The 23,519-nt window shown below is 41.2% G+C and overlaps 2 protein-coding genes across 8 annotated transcripts in view; both read left to right on the forward strand.

The window, feature by feature from the left end:
• RANBP3L (RAN binding protein 3 like) overlaps positions 1-1,864 on the forward strand; it is a 41,962-nt gene extending 40,098 nt beyond the window's left edge. For all 3 annotated transcript variants that reach the window (XR_015946134.1, XM_035100513.3, XM_035100512.3), the window contains one exon: positions 1,332-1,864. Coding sequence is in view for 2 of the 3 variants with exons in the window: in XM_035100513.3 (XP_034956404.1) it covers positions 1,332-1,375 (44 nt within the window). In the remaining variant the exon portion in view is untranslated. The remainder of the gene's footprint in view (positions 1-1,331) is intronic.
• Positions 1,865-7,987: 6,123 nt separating this feature from the next.
• Positions 7,988-23,519, forward strand: part of NADK2 (NAD kinase 2, mitochondrial) — a 30,376-nt gene continuing 14,844 nt past the window's right edge. For 2 of the 5 annotated variants that reach the window (XM_035100504.3, XM_035100505.3), the window contains exons 1-3: positions 7,988-9,945; positions 20,490-20,578; positions 23,207-23,295. In XM_035100504.3, the coding sequence (XP_034956395.1) occupies positions 9,505-9,945; positions 20,490-20,578; positions 23,207-23,295 (619 nt within the window). In that variant the 5' untranslated portion in view covers positions 7,988-9,504. Of the gene's footprint in view, positions 9,946-20,489; positions 20,585-23,206; positions 23,306-23,519 lie in introns of those variants that run through there. The other 3 variants (XM_088652973.1, XM_035100506.3, XM_035100509.3) reach the window with 3 other exon arrangements.

Consider the following 23,519-nt stretch of genomic DNA (forward strand, 5'->3'; position numbering starts at 1 on the left):
CATCTGAAGGCAGCCCTCTTTAGGGAGGCTTTTAATGTTTAATAGATTGTTTTATTTCATTTTCTGTTGGAAGCCGCCCAGAGTGGCTGGGGAAACCCAGCCAGATGGGCGGGGTATAAATAATAAATTATTATTATTATTATTATTATTATTATTATTATTATTATTATTATTATTTGTGATTCCCAGGAAGTGGTATTTTTCAGGAGTATATTGCTTACAACACTGCAGGTGGTACACAGCTACCTTTGGCTAGTCGCCAATAATAGCCTTATCCTTCTTTGATTTATCTAACCTCATTTTTAAAGTTACAGGTACGTAGCCGTGTTGGTCTGAGTCGAAACAAAATAAAAAAAATCCTTCAGTAGCACCTTAAAGACCAACTAAGTTTTTATTTTGGCATGAGCTTTCGTGTGCATGCACACTTCTTTAAGGTGCTACTGAAGGATTTTTTTTACCCATTTTTAAATTTATATTTGACTATATATAAAGGTCTGGTGACTTCTGTTTCAGTGTGTCTGAAGAAGTGTGCATGCACACAAAAGCTCATACCAAGAACAAACTTAGTTGGTCTCTAAGGTGCTTACTAGACAATTTTTAAATATATTTTTAAATATATTTCTCATTTTTAAAGTCATCCAAGTTTGTAGAGATCACTACATCTTGAGGAAGTGAACTTTGTAGCTGTTTATTTGCATGTTTATTTCATTGTCAGAAATGTATGTCACAAGCTATGAATAAGTTGTCTTCATAGTTTTGGGGATGATGCCATTTGTCCATTTTTTAAAAAAATATAAATAAGAAAACCATCAATCTTCAATTGCCTTTTTTACATTTCAGTCATGCCCACTTTAACATGTGGCTCCCAAAGGGTTGACTATGAGTCAGTGCCTCGATAAATAGAGATAGAGACAGACAGACAGACAGACAGACAGACAGACAGACAGACAGACAGACAGATTATAGATAGATATCACCATGTTCTGCACAAATTAACTACAGTATTTTCTCTCAAAGGCTGAAGTCAGGAAGAACCTGTTCTCACAGGAAAAAGCTGATTGTGCACATTCCAAGCCACATTCCAAATCACTGTGGGGATGGTTTGGTTTAAAGAAAGAATCTTTGCAGATATTTTGGTGGTTTTCTTGAGATTACCCCCAAGTGTACATGTCCTTCTCTCTTGTGAATCAGTGGTGCTGTTTGGACTGCGTAAGCAGAAGCTCTCGAAGTCTCCAAGTGATATTAGCACATACAGATGATGTGGTAGTCTCAGGAATGTTGGATTTTATTTATTCCATGGAAGTAACCAATCGCTTTCCATTCTTCTCCAGATCATTCTCAGTGGATTCGCCGACAGCCTGTGGTCTGTTCGTGACAATTTGCTTTCTCCAATCAAAGTAAAAACAACAACAACTAGAAACTTCTGTTTTTTTTATTTTAAAAATACCCAAGGAGCTCTTATGAATTCAGCGTGTGAGGAAATTCTGCACACTTTTTGGATGACTAAGGGGCAAAAACTTTTCAGGGTTGACTTAGCACACAGAGGATACACGAAACAAGCACTTTATGGGTTCCACTCGTCCTTCCTTTTTCTTAAACAGGAATTAGAGAATGGCCCCAGCGCTTTAAGAATTTTTGAAATAAAAAAAGACTTCTGTTTTTTGAACAAATGATCTTCAAAGACAATTTAAAAGAAAAAGAGAAGCCTAATTGAAGTTATTTCATCATATTGATGGAATCCATCATTTATCCATGAATTACTGACTGCGTTAATTCCACATAGATTTATCTACACAATGACTGTCCACAAAAATCTATTATGACTACAGCTATATAATAAATACTTTTCTTAGCAGTCACAGCATAGCATTCAGCAGCTGATATTTGTGCGAAGTTTTCAGCATGGTAAGCTATTTTAGGGAACTTTCCCGATCCAGAAAAATAGAATATGAATGTAGAAGTAGTTGGTTGCAATTGGTTGTGTTATATGCACAAATCTGGGGCATGTGGGGCTCAGGGGCGGGATGCATCCAGCAACCCAGTAATGTATGTACAACAACAAACCTCCTATTCCATAGGGATCTCCCATGTAACCAAAACTTCTGCTCTGGGAACTTTTTTAAAAAATAATAATACAAAAACTATGGAGGGTAGCAGCCTATTCTGGAATGGGCCAAAAATCTCTAAAATAATTTTGTATAAATAAAAGTAACTAATCTGAGCACTGGATTATGCTACAAGCTTGCAAATTAGCCAGCAACAATTCAGCAACAGTTTTACTTAATTGCCATTTTTGTTTCCTTAGATATGTAACCATATAAAAAGGTACAGTGGTACCTCGGTTTATGAACACAATTGGTTCCGGAAGTGTGTTCATAAACTGAAGCGTTCATAAACTGAAGCGAACTTTCCAATTGGAAGTAATGGAAAATGAATTAATCCGTTCCAGATGGGTCCGCGGTGTTCATAAACCGAAAATTCATAAACCGAGGTGTTCATAAACCGAGGTTCCACTGTATACATATCTTGCATGCCATGGATTAAAAATGTAAGAAGAGCCATACAGAATCAGGCCAAAGACTAGCCAGCCTATCTATTTTGTTTCCCACAACAGCCAATCAGATGCCTATGGAAAGCCCATAAGCAGTATATAAGCGCAATAAACTCCTGTTGTTATTCTCTGGCAAGTGGTGTTCACCCTAGTTCAGTCATAAGGCTAAACTGATGGTTTATTAAGATATGGCTTAGTGTTATGTGCAAACCACGTCTTACACCTGAATCTATGGCTTGTTGTTGGCTTGTGAACTTTGGTTTAATAGTGGCTTGTGTTACAGGGGAACAACACCCTTTGTTAACCCTGGTTTGTTTAACTGTCTCAGGTGCTCACCAAACTATAAAGGCAGGAGACAACAGCGGCTGGATATGAAAAGCACCTGTGGTTGACGCATGGTAAACTTGTGTTTTGTTAAAACAAACCATGGCTTAGCATTATATACCAACCATGCCAATCACGTTTCCTTCAATCCTGGAGATAGCATATAGCAATCATGACTAGTGGCCATTTTATAGCCTTATCCATCTTATTTGTAAGTCCATTTAAACTGGTTGCCATCACCACATCTTGCAGTAGTGAGTTCCATAGTTTAACTGTGTGATATGAAGAAGTATTTCCTCTCTTCTGTCCTGAATCTCCCACCATTCAGCTTCATTGGATGATTCTGAGTTTTCATATCATGAGAGGGAGAAAATCTTCTGTCTTGTTTTCTCTATGCCATGCATAACCTTACACACTTTATACCTCGTGCCCCACACCCCTGATTTGCCTTTTTTCTCAGCTAAAAAGCCCCAGACATTGTAACCTTTTCTCACAGAACAGAGGCCAGATTTTGCATAAATACCATTTTCTGAAGATCATACCTCAAGCTTTCAAAACCAGCAAGAAATGAGACAGAAACGTTTGCCAACGCACCTGTTTGCCATCATTAAGTGTGTAGACAGTTAAATATTTTTCCAATGCAAAGGAACACATCAAAAATGCTTTTGAAAACTTTGCCTGATGTGAGGGATATCCTGCTGCCAAAGGTAAAAGCTTCATTATTAACTACATGAACACTTAAAAGCTAGTTTTTGTTTGCTAAGGCTGTATCTGTCAGCCTAGCACATGCAACAGTCCAAAGAGTATTTCCAAAGCTCATATTGGTATCCATAATTCCACAAGTTGCTGTGTGTTTTTGGAAGAAATATGTTCAGGGCTGTGCTCTTTGTGTGTTTCTAAATGAGCCATGGTTTTCTCAGTCATCTGCATTTCCTGTTTGTGGACACCTTTCATATGTAAAGTGCTTCATGCAGTGCAACCCTTCTCCTCTTGATTTGGAAGTAGATCCCACTGTGTTTAGGATTGCAACCCCAATATCATCCATGCTGTATGAGGAATTGAGGCAACTATTCATAGGAATGTAAGATGCGGACAAGTCATGCTTCCCAGTATTCACTGGGATAGCTCAGTTGGTAGAGTGTGAGACTCTTAATCTCAGGGTCGTGGGTTTGAGCCCCACATTGGGCAAAAGATTCCTGCATCACAGTGGGTTAGATTAGATGACCCATGTGTTGCCTTCCAACTCTACAATTCTATGATTCTGTGATTCTACCCACTGATATATATATAGATCTTTCCCAAAATAGGAACAGGGCAAACCTCCTTAGAAATAGCCTGTGGTACTGGAAGTAGTACACAGCCATGATTCACAACTAGTAGTCATCAACAACCCTATCTTCCATGAAATTTTATAAATATTTTTTAAAGCCATCCAAGTTGGGTGACCATCACTTAAGAACTCTTGGCAGTGGTCCATCTACTCCTGCATCCTGTTCTCACAGTGGCCAACCAGATGCCTATGAGAAACCCACAAACAGGACCGGAGCAGAAGAGCACTGTCCCCACCTGCGTTCTCCAGCAAAATCACTACATCTTGTGGCAGTAAGTTCCATAGTTCAACTATACGCAATCCTATTAAAAATAAGAAAGTGGCATGGGTCCAGACAATGGGTGTCAACCTCAGAAAGACTGCATTGTTTGCTTCACACTTTAGTCGTCCTTAATCCATCTTGTTAGCCTCTCGTCTTGGATAATTTGCTCTAGGCATCCTGTATAAAAAGGACAAGTGGCTCATGCAACTGTTAGGGGGAAATCAGAAGAGCCTGATGTTAGGTGCACAGGGGCAAAGCCCTTGAACCCTCTATGGGTCTTGAGTCCTATCCAGCCTTATCAGGTGCTAACACAACCCACACATCTAACAGTGAGTGATTTGCTCAAAAATAACTAGCAAATTCATAACCCAGCTCTGCCACAACCAGCTCACTCCACTATATTATATAGACACAATCAGTTAATTTCGTTGAGCTCTTCTTGATAATGTACGTAGTACGTATAGGTCATCTACCTCTAACAAATTAAATATTTAGAAAGGGGGGGTGGGTTGTCAGAAAAGATGTTCCTGCACACCATGAGCAATACTTTCTTCATCAAACATTACTTTTTCAAATCACGCTTACTGTAGGATAGTTGAGAGAAGACCCTGCAGCCAGCAACTACAATGGCAATCAAGTTACACGTGTTTTCAAACAAACTTTTTAGCTTAGTCAAAAAAAATTGCTTAATAAATATTTGGCCCAAAAGAATTTTGGCAAGACTTAAGTGCTGTTGAGTTTCCACAAGGACTCTACTCCGATCATCCCCAAACTGACAAGGAGAGCACAACTATCAAATTGTAAAGGTGGTCCACAGTTTTAGAATCTGTGTATATGGATGATCAAATGTAGCAAAAGCAAAGCCCAACTAGATCATACCATTATGCCCCTTCTGTCTAAGCTGCCATCCATAACAAGCAGATTAAGTCCAGAACAGTTTTTGAACAGTTCCTATCAAAACGCAAAGCCATAAACCATGTTTGCAAAGCACAACAGTCTGTTCATTTCGTAACCAGTCATATTGAGGATATGGTCCATCAAATCTCTCTCTGAACTGTGTCTCCACTGCACTCTCATTCTAATTCAGGATTTGTTAAGCTACCAATCAGAGTCCAGGAATAGGACTCTTAACAAATTTCTGGTCCCGAAATAAAATATTTAAATAATAAACACATGCACTTGAACCTAAAGTTGGCCTTAAAGATTTTAATTGCACTTACTTCCAGAAATTGGCTGAACTCGTGTAATTCATTTTGAGCAGACTGTAACTTGGATCAGATAATGAGTGCAGTTCAGCAGATTTCTTTACAAGGTGGTTTAAGAAGATGGAATTGGCCTTGTACCCATGCAGAACTGGGATAGACTGGACTTTAATGGCTCCATGCATTCCTAGTTCCAAATACATGTTATTTTCTCACTGAAGCCTACTAATAAATCAGTGTAGGTTAACACTGAATAATCTACTTGTACTGGTTGAGGAGGAATGCAAATATTTTACTACTTGCCCCCACACTTTAGCTATATGGGAAAAGTTAAAATACTATGCTGAAAGGTCCCTACATGAATGGGATCAGCTTTTATTCTTGACCATCTTATACTTTTTTTTAAAGTGCTGCTTTAGTACTATTGCATTGTTATGAAGGTCTTTAAAAAGGTATCATATACTATTATTCATATACAAGAAGTTAGGGAAGTATTCCATTGTGTTTTGGATATTATTACTGTATGTAATAAACAGAACAATAAAAGTAACAGTGACAAAATTAAGCCTTGGCTTTTATTTTCAATAAAGTATAGCATGTCTATCTTCTGCAATACATCATTATTTTTTTATTTGAAAGACAGATAAATTGATCTTTTAATCTACTCCTTTTTTAATAAAGATTTTCTTGATTTACAGAATATGCAATGTCTCTCGTAACATTTTTACAGATTGGTTTCATTTGTTGAGACATTGGGGGGAAAGAGGGGGATAGAAGTAGATGGGGGGGAGATGGGGGGTCAGGTGACCATGTTTCTATTTTACTTAATATACTTTTTTGGGGGGGGTTGTCAGCGTTGTTTGTGCAGGTTCTCTGTTGTTCCCTTGTGTTCCTTTGGTGGTGAGAGAGGTTGGGGTTGGCCTAGGGCAGGGGTTCCCAACAAAATTTTCTCGAGGACCCCTCATCGAGCCGCTATTGTGACAAGGACCCGCATTAATTCCTAATCCTAAAATTAAAAAGTGAGAGCCAAATTAAGAGTCTTTTTATATTTTATATTTATACATTTTTTACAGTTCTTCCTCTTCATCTGTAGGCCTTTGTCGTTTTAACGAACCACTTTTTAACCAACGGTCCATTTTTAACTATGCGAACTGTAGCTTCCGCGAAAAACAACGCTTTGTTTACAAACACTACTGTTTTGCAAAGAGGCAGCGCGCGCCAGGGAGGAGGGAGGGGAATGGAGAAGACAGGGTACCTGCGCAGTAGCGCACAAATGAAGCCGACATGCGCAAAGCATCTTGGGGAGGTGAGCGTTAGTAGAATGCGCGCACTGCCTCTTTGCAAAACAGTAGTGTTTGTAAAGCGCCACCTAATGGCATACAGCAGAACTACTGCCTCTATCTAATTCTAGTTTTGCGCTAGACTCTGCTCATGCAGGAAGCGGCCAAAACAAAAAATCTGTTATCATACGAAATATATTTAATATATTTTTTATTCTAATAGCATCTTGCGGACCCCTCTGGCATAGCTTGTGGACCCCTGGGGGTCCGCGGACCACCTGTTGGGAACCACTGGCCTAGGGTATGAGCAATACATCATTTTAAACATTGTATGTGGTTCCCCCTGAACTTCCTAAATTGTCAAAGTGACCCGTGAAGGTAAGGGAGGGTAGGGTCTTACTCTCACACCACCTCAGGCTGAAAAGGTTCCCAACCCTGGTGTAGATAATACTGAACTAGGTGGACCAAAGGTTCGAGTCACTATTTTAGTTACGATTCTTTAAAAACTTCCTACCCCAATAGACCCTCCTTAGTGAGGTTCACCTGTCTCTACTACTGCATTAACTTTCAGCCATCCGTTAGTGGCTGAAGAATACTTTTCCTGGCAACCCCAAGATCATTGGATGGAATAAAGTTTTCAACTGTAACTACTTTTAGATGTATTTAATTGCAATTGGTTTTTTAAAGAGTGCTTTAACTGTTTTAGAATGTTTTCGTTTTTAAATGGTGTATCTGTTTGCTGCCCTGGGCTCCTTGCGGAATGTGGGATATAAACCCAATATATAACAATACAAGACAGCTTCGTATGTTCCTTTGATGTTCCAGTAATATGCTCCTGCTTGATTCCCACCTCTGGCAGAGTATGGCTGTATTGGAGGCCTCCAGTAGTATAAAACCTGTCACCTGCCCTGCTACTGAGCAGTACTTGTCCCATCTCCACCAGGTCATCAGCTGGCTCTAAGGATGCTCTTGAAAAAGAGCAACACATTGCTTATGCATTCCAATGGTTAAAACTTTCTTTCCCTCCTTTCTGTAATTCCATTTCCTTCTTCTTTCAGTTTTAATAGTATGTGAAATAAAGTATTCCTTTTTTAAAAAAAATCATTAAGATAGATGATCACAGGGATACAGAAAATGAAGGTTAATTGAACAATCTTCTCCCCTTGGTTTTAAGCCAACTGATCACTTTTTTGAGCTCCACCTTTGCTTGGTTGATTTTTGTTTAACTTCGGTAGGCAGTTTTTAAAAGAATTATGAGCAAATGACCTATGGCATACTTTTCTCTTTGCTCCAGAATGTTGGCAGATTTTCATTTTATCACTGTAACTATGGCAAGTTACAGCTTCAATTTGATCTGGCCTTTCAGATTGTGAAGTGGCACTTTTCATCCAGCCCAGATGAAAAATCACCAGCAGGGCTGTTGAATGTGTGCTTTGTTTATAGTATGGAATATATAATTAAACCGAACACATTTTCTGGATTGTAGCCACACTGTTTTTTCCCTATAAGATCAAAGCAGATTTCCATCATGCACCTCTCACAATTTTTATATCGTAAAAATAACTCTTAGGTAGGAAATGTACAGTGCTAATAAATTGAGTGCTTGGCTGTTGCTTATGATAAACGTATACTTTTATAGTGTCTGAAAATATATGTCGAGGGGACTTTTTAAAAAATCAGAACGAGTTTGGGACACTGTTCCTGCAAGTAACTCATGGTTCCACTGTTTCCACACACATGGTTCTCTCTCCCTTTCTTTCAGTGAACAGACTCCCTTCTCCGTGTTTGAAGCCCTCTGCAGAGCTGCTGCCAAGTCCGTGCATGCAATACTGTACTGAGTTAGATGATGGATGGACCAAGGACGGTCAATACTGTGTATAAAGGCGGCAGCTACCTGCAGGAAAGTGGAATCGAGCCGCGGGACTGTGACGGGACCGCAGCTCACGGCGTCCACCGGCCGCCTTCGCCTCTCTCAATCTCCCCCGCTTTATCCCTTTCCGAGCTGCGGAACGTCCTCCGCCGCCGCCCGCGCGCTCAGGGCAAGGGCATTTCCTATTGGCCAAGCGCGGCTGGAAGAGCTCGAGCCCGTTTCGTGCCTTGCTCGGCTATAACGTCGCGTCAACCAATGGGCGGTTTCTGGATTGAGCGAAACCTGCGCAGGCGCAGAAAGCGAGTCGACGTCGAAAGCCCGTATGGGACCCGCCGGGCTGTGGCAAAAAAGGGGAGGGGAGAGAGCGAGAGAGAGCGGGCTCGCGGCCCCTGCGCACGGTGTCCCTTGCCTCCCGCAAGGGTCGCGCCCACGTCGCCTGCGTCCGTGCGTCAGGCGGAGCGCGCGGAGCAGAAGGGGGCGGGGCTGTGCGTGCGTGCGTGCGTGCTTGTGTGTTGCTTTTCCTCACCCCCCCCCCCGCCACTTTCCCTAGCGCGTGCAGCGCGCCGTTGTGGCGCAAAACCTGAGGGGGAAGGTCGCTGCTCTGTCGCTTCGCCTCCCTCGCTTCTTCGTCAGCGGCTGTGGCGGCCGCGCGGCGGCTCCAGGAGGAACCCCGCGAGCCCGGGCTATGACCTGCCTCCCGAGCTACCTGAGCGGCGGCAGTCCCTCCGCCGCTCTCCGCGCCTTGCTCAAGCCTTCCCGGAGGCACCAGCCGCCAGCTCCGCCGCCGCAGAGCCACCTCGCCTTAGCGCCCAGCGCAGCCCGCCTGGCCGCGTCGGTGGCTTCAGCCGCCGCCGCCTTTGCCGCGTCCGGGCTCCCCTCTCAGCCGTTAGCGCTGGCGGGGCGAGGGTCTTCGCCGCCGCCGTCTCCGCCGCCTCCGTCTGCCCCTTCCACCTCGCAGCGCTGCCTCAGCTCCGATGCTTCCTCGGAGCTCCCTTCGCGGTCGGGAGGCGTCGGCGGCGGGTTCCGCCCGGCCCGGGTGGTGGTGGTGGCCAAGACGACCCGCTACGAGTTCGAGCAGCAGCGGTACCGGTACGCGGGGCTCTCCGAGGAGGACCTCAAGCAGCTGGTGAGTGGAGGTGCTCGGGGATCGCGTGTTTAAATCTTCCCTTTCGGCCTGCAAATGGGCCGAGAATGACAGGGTTGGAAGGGAACCCTGAGGGTCATCTAGTCCAACTCTGTCATTCTATGACCTCGACCTCATCTTTGTGCATGTATAAGCCATACCTTGACATGAACACACACTCTTTCTCTGATAACAAGGTAAGTTAGCACAGGGAGGTGACTGTTGGAGGCAGATACTTAACACCCCAAACAGCACCCAATCAACAACTGTTTTTGTGGTTTGTAATAATAATAATAATAATAATAATAATAATAATAATAATAATAATAATAATAATAATTTATTTATACCCCGCCCATCTGGCTGGGCTTCCCCGGCCACTCTGGGCGGCTTCCAACAAACATTAAAATACATCAAATATCACAGATTAAAAACTTCCCTCAACAGGGCTGCCTTTAGGTATTTTCTAAATGTCAGGTAGTTGTTTATCTCTCTGACCTCTGATGGGAGGGTGTTCCACAGGGCAGGTGCCACTAATAGTGGCAATTTGTCAAGCTGGTGTGTGGCTGGGGAGGAGTTCTTTTTTAGTAACAGCATTTGGTGATTGCCGGTTTATTCTACCTGCTTACTCAGTCTGAAAGAAGCATAAATGTAGTGGGGACCACTCGAACTAACTGACTCCCTCCTTATTATAGTGACTGTGTAATATCAACAGGTATAATTTGAATGAAGCCATCTTCTACTACAGGGGTCCCCAAACTTACCCGGCTTTGGGCTGGTTCCTCCGGCGCCGATCGTTCGGTGGGCCAGAGGGCGGGGGAACGCGCTCCCATACGTGTGCGCACTTGCCTTTTCTGGTGCGGCGCGGAGCCGGAAATGGCTTCTGCACATGTGCAGACGTCATTTTCGGTGCACTTCCGGGTCGGCGCGGCGCCAGAAATAGCTTGTGCGCGTGCGTATGGGAGCATGTTCCCCTGCCCTATGGCCCGCACATGCGCACAAGCTATTTCTGGTGCCGCGCCGACCTGGAGATGGGCAACCGCACCGCGGCACGCCAGTAAGAGCGGGGGCCGCCGGGGGCCACACAATTGGCTCGCGTGGGCCGCATCTGGCCCCCGGACCATAGTTAGGGGACCCCTGTTCTACTACATCAAGAATGGGAAAGCTGTGGCCCTCCAAATCTGTTGAATTCCAGCTCAATCTGCCCCAACCAGTATGGTCAGATTGAAGTTCAGCAACATCTGAAGGGACACAGGTTCCAGAGCCATGCTCTATATGCTTACCGTATATCAGTTTAACTTGAGAAACAAAAAAAATGTGTCTGCCCATTAAGTGTACAAGAATTTGGCAGAGAACACTTTTGGGATGGGTGGTTCAAAGTTCAAATTCCTAACTACCAAAACAATTTGGAGTACCACCCTTGCATCTTTTCCCACCTTGCAACTATTTTGGAGGGCATGAGTGGAACTGGAGCAGAAAATGAGTTAATAAGGAAAAGACCTAATCCTTTTGTTCCTAGTTTTATCTACTCAAGGCTGCATCTGAGTGTTAATAAAACAAAAGAACAAAAAATGACCACAGAATATTAACACTTGTGTAGTTTGGCCTTATGCTGCCCTCTATTATTTGGTTAATTGCATACAGATTTATTTATTTCAAGGATATTGTCAACTGTCAATATTCACAACATTATGATAGTACCATCAGCTATTTGCTCTTTGATACATCTAATAACTTCTACTACTAAGAAAATAGGTGTTTTATCTGGCCAGCACTCGGGCTTCGAAAGATCAAGACTTCAATTTAGAATCACTTTTTTAACGAAGTGGCAGTTATACATGTTTCCACATGCACAGGTTCACATGGCAGTAACTGCTAACACAGATTCATCTTGATTATTTACTCTTCAGGAAAGTACCATCTATTTTGGTAGCACTCAGCCCCAGTCCAACTACCTAACTTGCAGCCATGTGAGGCTAATATTATTGGCTCTGAAGGGAAGGGAAGTTAAATGAACTGTTGCATACTCCTGATGTGTGTACAGTTTAGTGCTGTCTTTCTCCCTTCTGGCCTTAAAGATATACTTGATCACATAAGTATAGTGTATGTAATACATTTACTACTTCATGCCATATTAGCACACCTTCTCTATAGCAATCATAGACTACTGTATGCTGCTGACAAAGATTCATTCCACCCACGCAAAATTATATCACAGGCCAGTCTCTCTCTGCTGTTAGCCAGTAATCTGATAATTCCTGCTATATATCTATAAAGACACAGCTGTTCATCCTGCAACAATGATCAGATTGATAGGGGGAAGGTGGGGTTTACATGTTAGGAAAAAAATTGAGAGCAGCTTGGTTCATGTCAATATACAGAATGAGCTATCAAACTGTGCTAGAGATTCTGTATTCATGAAACTTCCAGCAATGTCAGCAAGGCTTCCTGGTTCATTCTTTATGAAATATATATTGTTATGACCATTAGGTTTTCAAAATAATATCTTCTGATCAGCATGGATAAAAATGATGGCTTAAAAATGATAGCTTGTTAGAATTAAATCTTAATATGCTAAACTATTATATCTCAACACTGAATCAGTGGCCCTCTATTAGGGTTAAAGTGTGCTTTTCTAAATATCTGAAGAAGCATGGTCAAGCATGATAGATGTCACATAACTAGTCATATACTTTAGCAATGGTTCTCAAGCCCCCGCCCCCCCCCGAACCATTTGGAAATTGCTGAGAGTCTTTGCAGACCACTTAATGATTTCCCCCCCCTCCCTTCCTGTTGTAGCAATAGTAATGCACTATGCTAGATGCTGGATGCTTTTAATTGTACTTTTACAGACATACTGCAGACCACCTGCATGAAGCTCTACAGTTTGGGAACTCCTTTACTACACTGTGGGCTTGTTACTGGGAGCACTGGCATCCAGCCCTTTATTCCCAGGAAATGGCATCCTGTATAATAGGATAATGTACACTGTTTATAATTAAGTGTTTAAATGTATACTCATTTATCTGTCTTTGATAGGCCTAACTTATTTTTTCCTCCTCCCTCCCAATGCCTTTTCCTTTGTGTCTTGTGTTTTACATTGTAAGCCTGGGAACACAGACTATCTTATCCGTGTGATACTTTTTTGAATGAACAGCAGGATCAAAATGTTTAACAAACATGCATAGAATTGCAGAGGTTCATACACAGTGCCCACCTCGGTGAACAGGCATTTTGTCATATAAAACTATTCTGCCATGGTATTTGCTAGCTGCTTCTACTGCTTTGAAATTGGAAATTTTAGGTTTTCCAGTTGCTTAACTACTGCTTTTCTGTGAGCTTCAATACAATTTGTTTCTACAAAATTAGTGGCTTGCTATAGAGCAGTACTCTCGCACAGTTATCACTGGCTGCTGTGGAGCCAAGGACTAGCTTCTTTGTAGGAAATACGGTGCCATTAAGCTCGCTCTTGTCATTCTAGTCTTGCTCTGCTTTTGAGATGGCAGCGGAGGGGATTGTGGTGGCACCCCTTTAAAGTAGTATAACTCCTCAGGTTCTATTCTCTTCAGAGGCTGCCTTGGCTTTGGAAACAGTAGTTCTTAATCAGTGATATTCATTCTGCTCTGATTCTGCCAGTTGGCAGAAACTCTTAGGCTTTCTTTTCCCACAGCCTTAGAAATTCTCTTACTGATGTGAAACACTTTTGTATATTCAGTTCCTGGCAAAGTAGATACAAAAGTAACTTCTTTGAACACTATTGTAGTCTTCTTTGCATTATCTAATGAAATGTGTACGGTGTTTCAGAATGTTTGTCATATTCATTGTTCTCAGTAGTTTTCTCTTTACATATTTTCCTTATCTTGCATCATACTAACAGAGAAGCACAGAGTTTTTCTTCCTACCTTGCATGTTCCTCATGCAATTTCTTAGCCAATTTCTTAGGGGTGTATTTGTTATTTTGTGATGTACTTCTCCGAATGCTTAGCCTCTCAACTGGTTATTGTCAAACATTTCAGTTTTTCTTCTTCTAATCATTCCTATCTTTCAACGGACTGTTCTGCTTTGAGGGGTTGCAAGTGGTGGGGTTGCAAGTACCTGCCTTTGTGGCTGTTCTAAAAATCCTTAAAGCTTTTTTTAAAAAAGCACTCTCACAGCCCTTCTAAATAAACTTTTATGTGGGAAGGGTTTGCGGGTTTTTTGCTTGATATATTGGCCAGCCAATCCATGCTGTAAATTGGATGCAAATCCCATCCTGGGATTCATATATGCAGTGCAAACATAGTGAGTGTGCTTCCATAGCATATTCACCACTGATTTTGATGTATCCCAGGATGTTGTTGTTTAGTCGTTTAGTCGTGTCCGACTCTTCGTGACCCCATGGACCATAGCACGCCAGGCACTCCTGTCTTGCACTGCCTCCCGCAGTTTGGTCAAACTCATGTTCGTAGCTTCGAGAACACTGTCCAACCATCTTGTCCTCTGTCGTCCCCTTCTCCTAGTGCCCTCAATCTTTCCCAACATCAGGGTCTTTTCCAAGGATTCTTCTCTTCTCATGAGGTGGCCAAAGTATTGGAGCCTCAGCTTCACGATCTGTCCTTCCAGGGAGCACTCAGGGCTGATTTCCTTAAGAATGGATAGGTTTGATCTTCTAGCAGTCCATGGGACTCTCAAGAGTCTCCTCCAGCACCATAATTCAAAAGCATCAATTCTTCGACGATCAGCCTTCTTCATGGTCCAGCTCTCACTTCCATACATCACTACTGGGAAAACCATAGCTTTAACTATACGGACCTTTGTCCTGGAAGTGCAAGCTGGATTTCGAAAGGGCAGAGGAACCAGAGACCAAATAGCAAACATGCGCTGGATTATGGAGAAAGCTAGAGAGTTCCAGAAAAACGTCTACTTCTGCTTCATTGACTATGCAAAAGCCTTTGACTGTGTCGACCACAGCAAACTATGGCAAGTTCTTAAAGAAATGGGAGTGCCTGATCACCTCATCTGTCTCCTGAGAAATCTCTATGTGGGACAAGAAGCTACAGTTAGAACTGGATATGGAACAACTGATTGGTTCAAAATTGGGAAAGGAGTACGACAAGGTTGTATATTGTCTCCCTGCTTATTTAACTTATATGCAGAATTCATCATGCGAAAGGCTGGACTAGATGAATCCCAAGCCGGAATTAAGATTGCCGGAAGAAATATCAACAACCTCAGATATGCAGATGACACAACCTTGATGGCAGAAAGCGAGGAGGAATTAAAGAACCTTTTAATGAGGGTGAAAGAGGAGAGCGCAAAATATGGTCTGAAACTCAACATCAAAAAAACCAAGATCATGGCCACTGGTCCCATCACCTCCTGGCAAATAGAAGGGGAAGAAATGGAGGCAGTGAGAGATTTTACTTTCTTGGGCTCCTTGATCACTGCAGATGGTGACAGCAGTCACGAAATTAAAAGACGCCTGCTTCTTGGGAGAAAAGCAATGACAAACCTAGACAGCATCCCAGGATAGCACAGGCTTTTTGCTGTTAAGTTATCTTAGTTCCGTTCAGTTCTTTGCACATACAGTATTGTGATTGGTTTTTTACATTGTGCCCTTTTATCTTAAGTTAACGTTGCTCAAATAATGTTGTAGACACAGACCTTATGAGCAAAGAAAAAAGGTGATTTTAAAAACTACATCTAGAGTACTCCATGCAAAAGAACAGAGGCTCCATATTTTATTTTATTTGTCTAGGCATGTAAAATAGCTGTAAACTAATATTTTTAAATCTTTGCTTACCTTGCTGATTTGGTTTCTTGCAAATTTTCCACTTGTGTTCCTACTTGAGCATCTTAAAAGCAGAACACGATACAGTGGTGCCTCACTAGACGAATTTAATTTGTTCCACGGGTCTTTTCTTATAACGAAAAATTTGTCTAGCGAATCCCATAGGAATGCATTGATTTTTTTTTAAAAAAATTTGCCCATAGGAACGCATTAATTGAATTTCAATGCATTCCTATGGGAAACCGCGATTCGCTAGACGATTTTTTCGTAAAACGAATTTGTCTAGCGAGGCAACCTCCGCTAGAAAAATCCTTTCTTTAAGCGAAAATTTTGTCTTACGGGGCGTTTGTTAAGCGAGGCACCACTGTAGTATAGATTACAGAAAGATTGGGACTCTCTTACAGATCTTTCCTTTCTGGAGTTTGTTTCTGCCAGAACATTCTTAAGACTGTGAGTTTACTTTTGTTTGTACATACGCAGTTCCTGAAAAAGATTGTGATAATGAGTGTTTACATTGTCTTCTGACAGGACAATCCAACGTTCAGACTCTTTGAAGACATCATTTTCAAGTGAAGTAATATTTTCACTGAACAAAATTCATTTCATTGTGTAGTTTGTTTGAGAAACTGATCTCTGAAATGACAATCCTTGGAATCTTTGACGTACATGAATTGACTTGATCTTCAAACTATTGTCATAGCAACTCTCTTTAAACAAAGGTGCTGTACACAAGGTTGTGGAATGTCCTGCCATGTGATGCCCAAAATCTTCCTGACACAGTGCATTTGGAAGGCACTGAGGCATCACTCCTGGCGGGTGTAAGTTGTCCACAGCAGCGTGCTTAACATGCAAGCCTGGTAGACCATCTTGGTATTGGTCATTAGCATCACATTATCCCACATCCTTTTGTGTTCAGAATTTATAGGGTCACTAAAATTCTTTTTTAAAACAATTGAGAATGTGTTTTTTTAAAAAAACATTTTATTAATTTTCCAAAAATAACAAAAATAAAAACAACAGTACACAAAAACAAATTGACTTCCCACTAGTCCCTACCTTGGTTCTATTATTTATCAACATACTGCATGTCCATTGTTACATTTAAAACCTATTTAAATTACCTATTATCCATTCATAACAAAATTACAAGTAATCTTAAAACCCTGCTAATAATAATAATAATAATAATAATTATTATTATTTATTATTTATACCCCGCCCATCTGGCTGGGTTTCCCCAGCCACTCTGGGCGGTTTCCAACAGAAACATTAAAAGCCTCCCTAAACAGGGCTGCCTTCAGATGTCTTCTAAAAATCTGGTAGCTGTTTTTCTCTTTGACATCTGATGGGAGGGCGTTCCACAGGGCGGGCGCCACTACCAAGAAGCCCTCTGCCTGGTTCCCTGCAACTTGGCTTCTCGCAACAAGGGAACCGCCAGAAGGCCCTCGGTACTGGACCTCAGTGTCCGGGCAGAACGATGGGGGCAGAACGATGTATTAACCTGTGTACAATGCTTCTGTATTTATACAATAAACATCTTCCATTCTTCCTTAAATTTGTTGTCGTCTCTTCCTCTTAGTTTCATTGTCAATTTTGCCATTTCAGCATATTCCTTTAATTGCCAATGCCAATCTTCTTTAGCTGGGACAAAAACAATTGAGAATGTAATGTAGTATGTGTGTTATTTCTGTTGGAGTGTTCCTGTGGGAGGATTAATTTAGAGATTGGTTCATTTAGTTACATGGTTCTATTTCATTCTTGCCTTGATTATACAACTCACTGTTGTGTGGCTTTTTGCTCATCTGCCCGTTAACTATAGTGTGATACATTTGCTGGATTTTTAGAGAACGTAGATGTGCTATGAAGGAAGCAGGTGGTTCTATTCCTATCCTTTCAGTTTAGTTCCTGCCCTGGCGTTCATTGTACTCTGTTGCTCATTGTACTCTAATATACACTTACAGAACTAAGACAAAATTTAGTGGCAGCTTTTCATCCACCTTCCCACAGACCCATGTGCTGTCATGGTAAATTTGTAACATGAACAGCTTGTATGTTAAGAATATAACTTACTTTAAATATGCAGTGTTGAGAGAATTCAGACAAAATTCTCAGTTTATTCAGGCAAGTATTTGTAAGCAGATTGAAACCTGCCAAGAATTGCAATCAAGTAAACAGGCTGGCAGGCCAAAATTCTGAAGGCTAAGGAGAATTACAATGAAGTGTGCTCACAAAAGATGGTGACATGCGTAAAAACAAATTTAGGCATATTTTGTTTCTCTCTCCTCTTCTGTAAGCTCAGTGACTTACTTGATTTTATTTTATGTTTTGGGTGACATTCAGTAGCACATAAACAGACTTCCTCTTTCCTCCATTCATGCTCCTCCACAATCTGCTCCAGAAGGATGGTGGCTTTTCTGGAGCTGATTTTTCGGGTGCTCAGAATGCTGCAGCGGAGGAGAGAAAGAGGAAGCCATGTTGTGCAAACAGAAATCATTTGTGCAATCTTGCAGGCATCACAGGATGTTTCCCTTTTTTATTCTTTGGTGCATGTGAAACTCCCAACTTTCTACAAGTTTTCTTAAGCATTTCGTGGTTTAATTGCTGATGTTTTCCTTATTTTTGATCTTTTTGTCACCTTGGGCACTTTTCTAAGGGTTATACTGGGATAAAAATTTACTTAAATGTTTTTTGTGTATATTCAGTGGTCCCCAGAAAAGCTTGTCAGTGGTGGCCAGAAATTTAATTTTGTTAGTAGAGGACAAGGTCCTCAATATACGCAACCACAGGAGTAAGAACTTTTTAAAAGCTGGCAGTAGTATAGGTACACAGAGTGCCTCTTTCAGTATGGTGTCATCGGGCTTTTCATGCAGTATCCTCTTGCCAGGTAGATAGAGAAGTAACAAAGCCAGCTTCTTTAGTGACTAGAAACAGTTGCCAGTGAGATGCTATAATGCACCAGGAGATACTGCTCCTAATTTGTTCTAAACTGCAGGCTCTCATTTTATCCCAATTCAGAACTCTTAGTAAAACTTATTTTATTTATGGAGAAAGCTAGAGAGTTCCAGAAAAACATCTACTTCTGCTTCATTGACTATGCAAAAGCCTTTGACTGTGTCGACCACAGCAAACTATGGCGAGTTCTTAAAGAAATGGGAGTGCCTGATCACCTCATCTGTCTCCTGAGAAATCTCTATGTGGGACAAGAAGCTACAGTTAGAACTGGATAAGGAACAACTGATTGGTTCAAAAGTGGGAAAGGAGTACAACAAGGTTGTATATTGTCTCCCTGCTTATTTAACTTATATGCAGAATTCATCATGCAAAAGGCTGGACTAGATGAATTCCAAGCCAGAATTAAGATTGCCGGAAGAAATATCAACAACCTCAGATACGCAGATGACACAACCTTGATGGCAGAAAGTGAGGAGGAATTAAAGAACCTTTTAATGAGGGTGAAAGAGGAGAGCGCAAAATATGGTCTGAAGCTCAACATAAAAAAAACTATGATCATGGCCACTGGTCCCATCACCTCCTGGCAAATAGAAGGGGAAGAAATGGAGGCAGTGAGTGATTTTACTTTCTTGGGCTCCTTGATCACTGCAGCTGGTGACAGCAGTCATGAAATTAAAAGACGCCTGCTTCTTGGGAGAAAAGCAATGACAAACCCAGACAGCATCTTAAAAAGCAGAGACATCACCTTGCCAACCAAGGTCCATATAGTTAAAGCTATGGTTTTCCCAGAAGTGATGTATGGAAGTGAGAACTGGATCATAAAGAAGGCTGATCGCCGAAGAATTGATGCTTTTGAATTATGGTGCTGGAGGAGACTTGAGAGTCCCATGGACTGCAAGAAGATCAAATCTATCCATTCTGAAGGAAATCAGCCCTGAGTGCTCACTGGAAGGACAGATCGTGAAGCTGAGGCTCCAATACTTTGACCACCCCATGAGAAGAGAAGACTCCCTGGAAAAGACCCTGATGTTGGGAAAGATGGAGGGCACTAGGAGAAGGGGACAACAGAGGACGAGATGGTTGGACAGTGTTCTCGAAGCTACAAACATGAGTTTGACCAAACTGCAGGAGGCAGTGGAAGACAGGAGTGCCTTGCGTGCTATGGTCCATGGGGTCATGAAGAGTCAGACATGACTAAACGGCTAAACAACAACAAATATCTTATAGTTGATTGCAGCGTTTGAAATTCACCAGGCACATTTTGCACTTGGCTATTGACCATTTGTGACCAAATGATCTGGAGGTGCATGCCTCGGATCTTGACTGTTTTCACATATTAACAACACATCCTATTCGCTATATTTTATCTGCACAATCAGAATGAATTTCAGGAACCAAAAAGTCATATTGAAAATGACCCCAAATGGCAACTAGGCATTCCATTTTGGCAACTATAACCCTTGTTTAAGGAGCCATTTTGCACTTAGCTCGTATATTTGAGTTTTAACACTGGTTGATTGGTATGTCAGAATGCATATGGCTGGTAGAATAGAATTGTATACTGGAACTTTTCATTAAAATGGTAGTGTTCCACATGCTTATATGCAGATTCTGAATTTTGAGCAACAGTTACCAGTGAATACTTTCTTGCTTGCTTGGTTTTAGAGAACAAACCATTTTCATGTTTCTGACAGTTCCAATTTTCCATAATTAATTTTAGCTTTTTAAAATGTAGTGTGCTCAAGCTTAGCTGTTTACATACTGTTTTCACATGTTTAGAAAATTACTGCCAACTTTATTAAATTCTGATTTTTGTCTTTCACAGCTTGCATTAAAAGGCTCTAATTACAGTGGACTACTGGAGCGACATCGGATTCATACAAAAAATGTGGAGCATGTAGTAGATAGTTTAAGGTAAGGGTATGTATCAATAATAATGATTATAATAAAAATATATAATATAATGAATAATTTCAGAGAGCAGAGGTTCTAGAAGTTTGGCACATTATTCTAATGCCCAGTATATGAAATTATAATTACTCTGATCCAGTAAACCATGTTTATGCATATTTGGGCTGGGCGATATCTGGTTTCAACATCATAATATATCACCAGCTAAACATCACAATATACCGATATATCACAATGTGTGAAATAAGGATGGAGCTATGTAGAGGCATTGGTGGGCTTCACAGTTTTTCACACATCATGGTTTTTGCTGGTGCCTGCTCTTTTTATTTGCTGCACCCTACAGGAGGCAGGGGAGAGCTGAGCCGGCAGAGTTAATGGGCTACAGGAGTTGAGAGAAGCATTGGTTGGCTTCACAGTTTTTCCCACATTGTGATTTTTGCATAGCACACATAAACACACACATCATGATTTGTGATACATTCCCAGGTGAAAAAGTTTGAAATTGATATCAAAATATGGACACATTCAGTTTCAGAAGTTTCTCATAGTTCAAACAGGATAGTTGGGGCATATTAGTTTAGAGAAAGGCACGTAGGAAGGGGGCATGATAGTGGTGTATAAAATAAAGCTTGGTGTGGATAAAATGGAGAGAGCAAAATTATTCTTTTCCCATAATACTAGAATTCAGGGATATACAGTGAAGCTGAATATTGGAAGATCCAGGATTGAAAAAAGAAAATACTTCACATAGCACATAGTTAAACCATGGAATTTGCTCCCACAAAAGGTAGTGATTGCCACCAACTTAAATAGCTTTGTTTCTATTAATTTATCTAATCCTTTTCCAAAAGCCATCAGTGGATATATTCTACCCCCACTGATGAAGGCAGTATTGCTTTGAATACCAGTTTCTGGGAATCACAGGATGAGAGAGTGCTGTTGTTCTGCTTGTGGCCTTCCCATGGCCATCTGTTTGGCCACTTGTGAGAACAGAGTCATGGACCAGAAGGGCCTTTGGCTTGATCCCACAGGGCTCTTATTTTCTCTGTTGAAAAAGATGTACAAAGGTTATCTGTATGCAGTTCTCTGCATACACAAGTGTCAGTGCACTCAAAGCTATTGTTGCATCATTTAACCAAACTGGATAATGTTAGGGTATTGTTGAGATTTGGACTGACCTCATAATCAGTAGAACATAACCGGCAGTTTCACTCTTGAGTTAGTTTTCAATTGAACAACATAGTAACAACCATGAACTATTTTTGTTTGTTTTATATATATACCCTGTTTTCCCTATTTTAAGACGTAGTCATAAAATAAGCCATAGCAGGATTTTTAAGCATTCAAGGAATATAAGCCATACCCCAAAAATAAGGTATGGTGATAGGTGCAACAGCAATGCCGGCTGCGGCAGGAGGAGGAAAAAAATAAGACATCCCCTGAAAATAAGCCATAGTGATCATGGTGTCTCCCCTGCCAGGTAAGTTCCCCCCCAGAACAAGACAGCCATTGGAATAGTAAATGTGGGATCGGACTGTGGGAAGTAGTTCCTTCGCTCGGGCACGAAACCGAGAACTTTGAGCAGCACCAGGGGAAAGGCCAGCTGGACCCGCCTTCTGGAAACATAGCCGCTTCAAACTTATAGACTCTTATATCCACCCCGAATGACAACCCCCATAGCCCTGTAAAGCATTTTTATTTTAATAGCTGGTATACGACCGTAATAAAGCTTGATTGATTGATTGATTGATAAGCCATAGTGTTTGTTTTTTTGAAGAAAAATAAATATAAGACGGTGTCTTATTTTCGGAGAAACATGTATAATATATATATAGAGAGAGAGAGAGAGAGAGAGTCATAAAACCTCCAAGTGGTTTACACACTCCCAAAAAACCACAATCACTAAAAGATGGTTAGAAGCAGGTGTTTTAAAAACATTCAAAATATAATTAAAGTCACCAATAATCTAACTACAATTTACACTACAGGTTTTGATGTGTACATGCGAGGTTTTGCTGACACTAGGTTGAGCTCTTCCTGAATAACAACCTAAAAACTTTTTGATACATAATCTTGTGCTAGTACATCGGATTTAGCAGAGGAAGGTGATGAAAGGGAAACATTATAGCAAAACCCCTTCTATGTAAATCAAGAGTAACTAGCCTGTGGGCCTTGAAGTCTCCAACTCCCTTCAGCCACAGCAAGCATGGCTGATAGACAGGGAAGGTGGGATGTAGTCTATCAATATCTGGAGTGGCACAGTGTAGCTGTTCCTGGTGTAAAATATTTAGAAGCTTTCAGGGAACTGGTAAGAAGAGCTTGATGCAAGTGATAGTTATCTTCCATGGGACTAATAATGATAATATTTTTTATTTATACCCCGCCCATCTGGCTATCCACTCTGGGCAGCTTCCAACACATATAAAAAATCATAATAAAACATCAAACATTAATAGTAACAATCAGATCCTATATAAAAAGTCACAATAACTCAATATTCATACGTGGTTTTTTTGCTTCCCTTTCTGAGGTCATTATCAAAGTTATATAAACTAGCTTTTTAACTTGACAGTTTGTATTCCTTTCCTTCAAACCTGACTAATAATCACTTGCGTTTCCGTAAATCTTCAGGAATGAGAAGATTGAGGTCCGACTTGTGAAGCGCAGAGAATATGATGAAGAGACAGTTCGGTGGGCAGATGCTGTTGTAGCAGCAGGAGGTATTAACTTGTGAGTGGGGATGGGTATTTTGAATTACAACAAACTTGCGGGAATAATTGTTTAGCAATATGAAGAATCGATTAGTTGGCTTATCAATAAATAAGTCTTAACCTGAACTACTAGAATAAAGTTGATTTAGTGTCAACACATGCAGGGGTCTGGAACTTAACCCTTGCACAAAACACTCATTGCCTGTATACAAATTATAAAACATTCAGTAGAG

Source organism: Zootoca vivipara, chromosome 10 (genome assembly GCF_965207765.1).
Source record: "Zootoca vivipara chromosome 10, rZooViv2.hap1.1, whole genome shotgun sequence".
Lineage (NCBI taxonomy): Eukaryota > Metazoa > Chordata > Lepidosauria > Squamata > Lacertidae > Zootoca > Zootoca vivipara.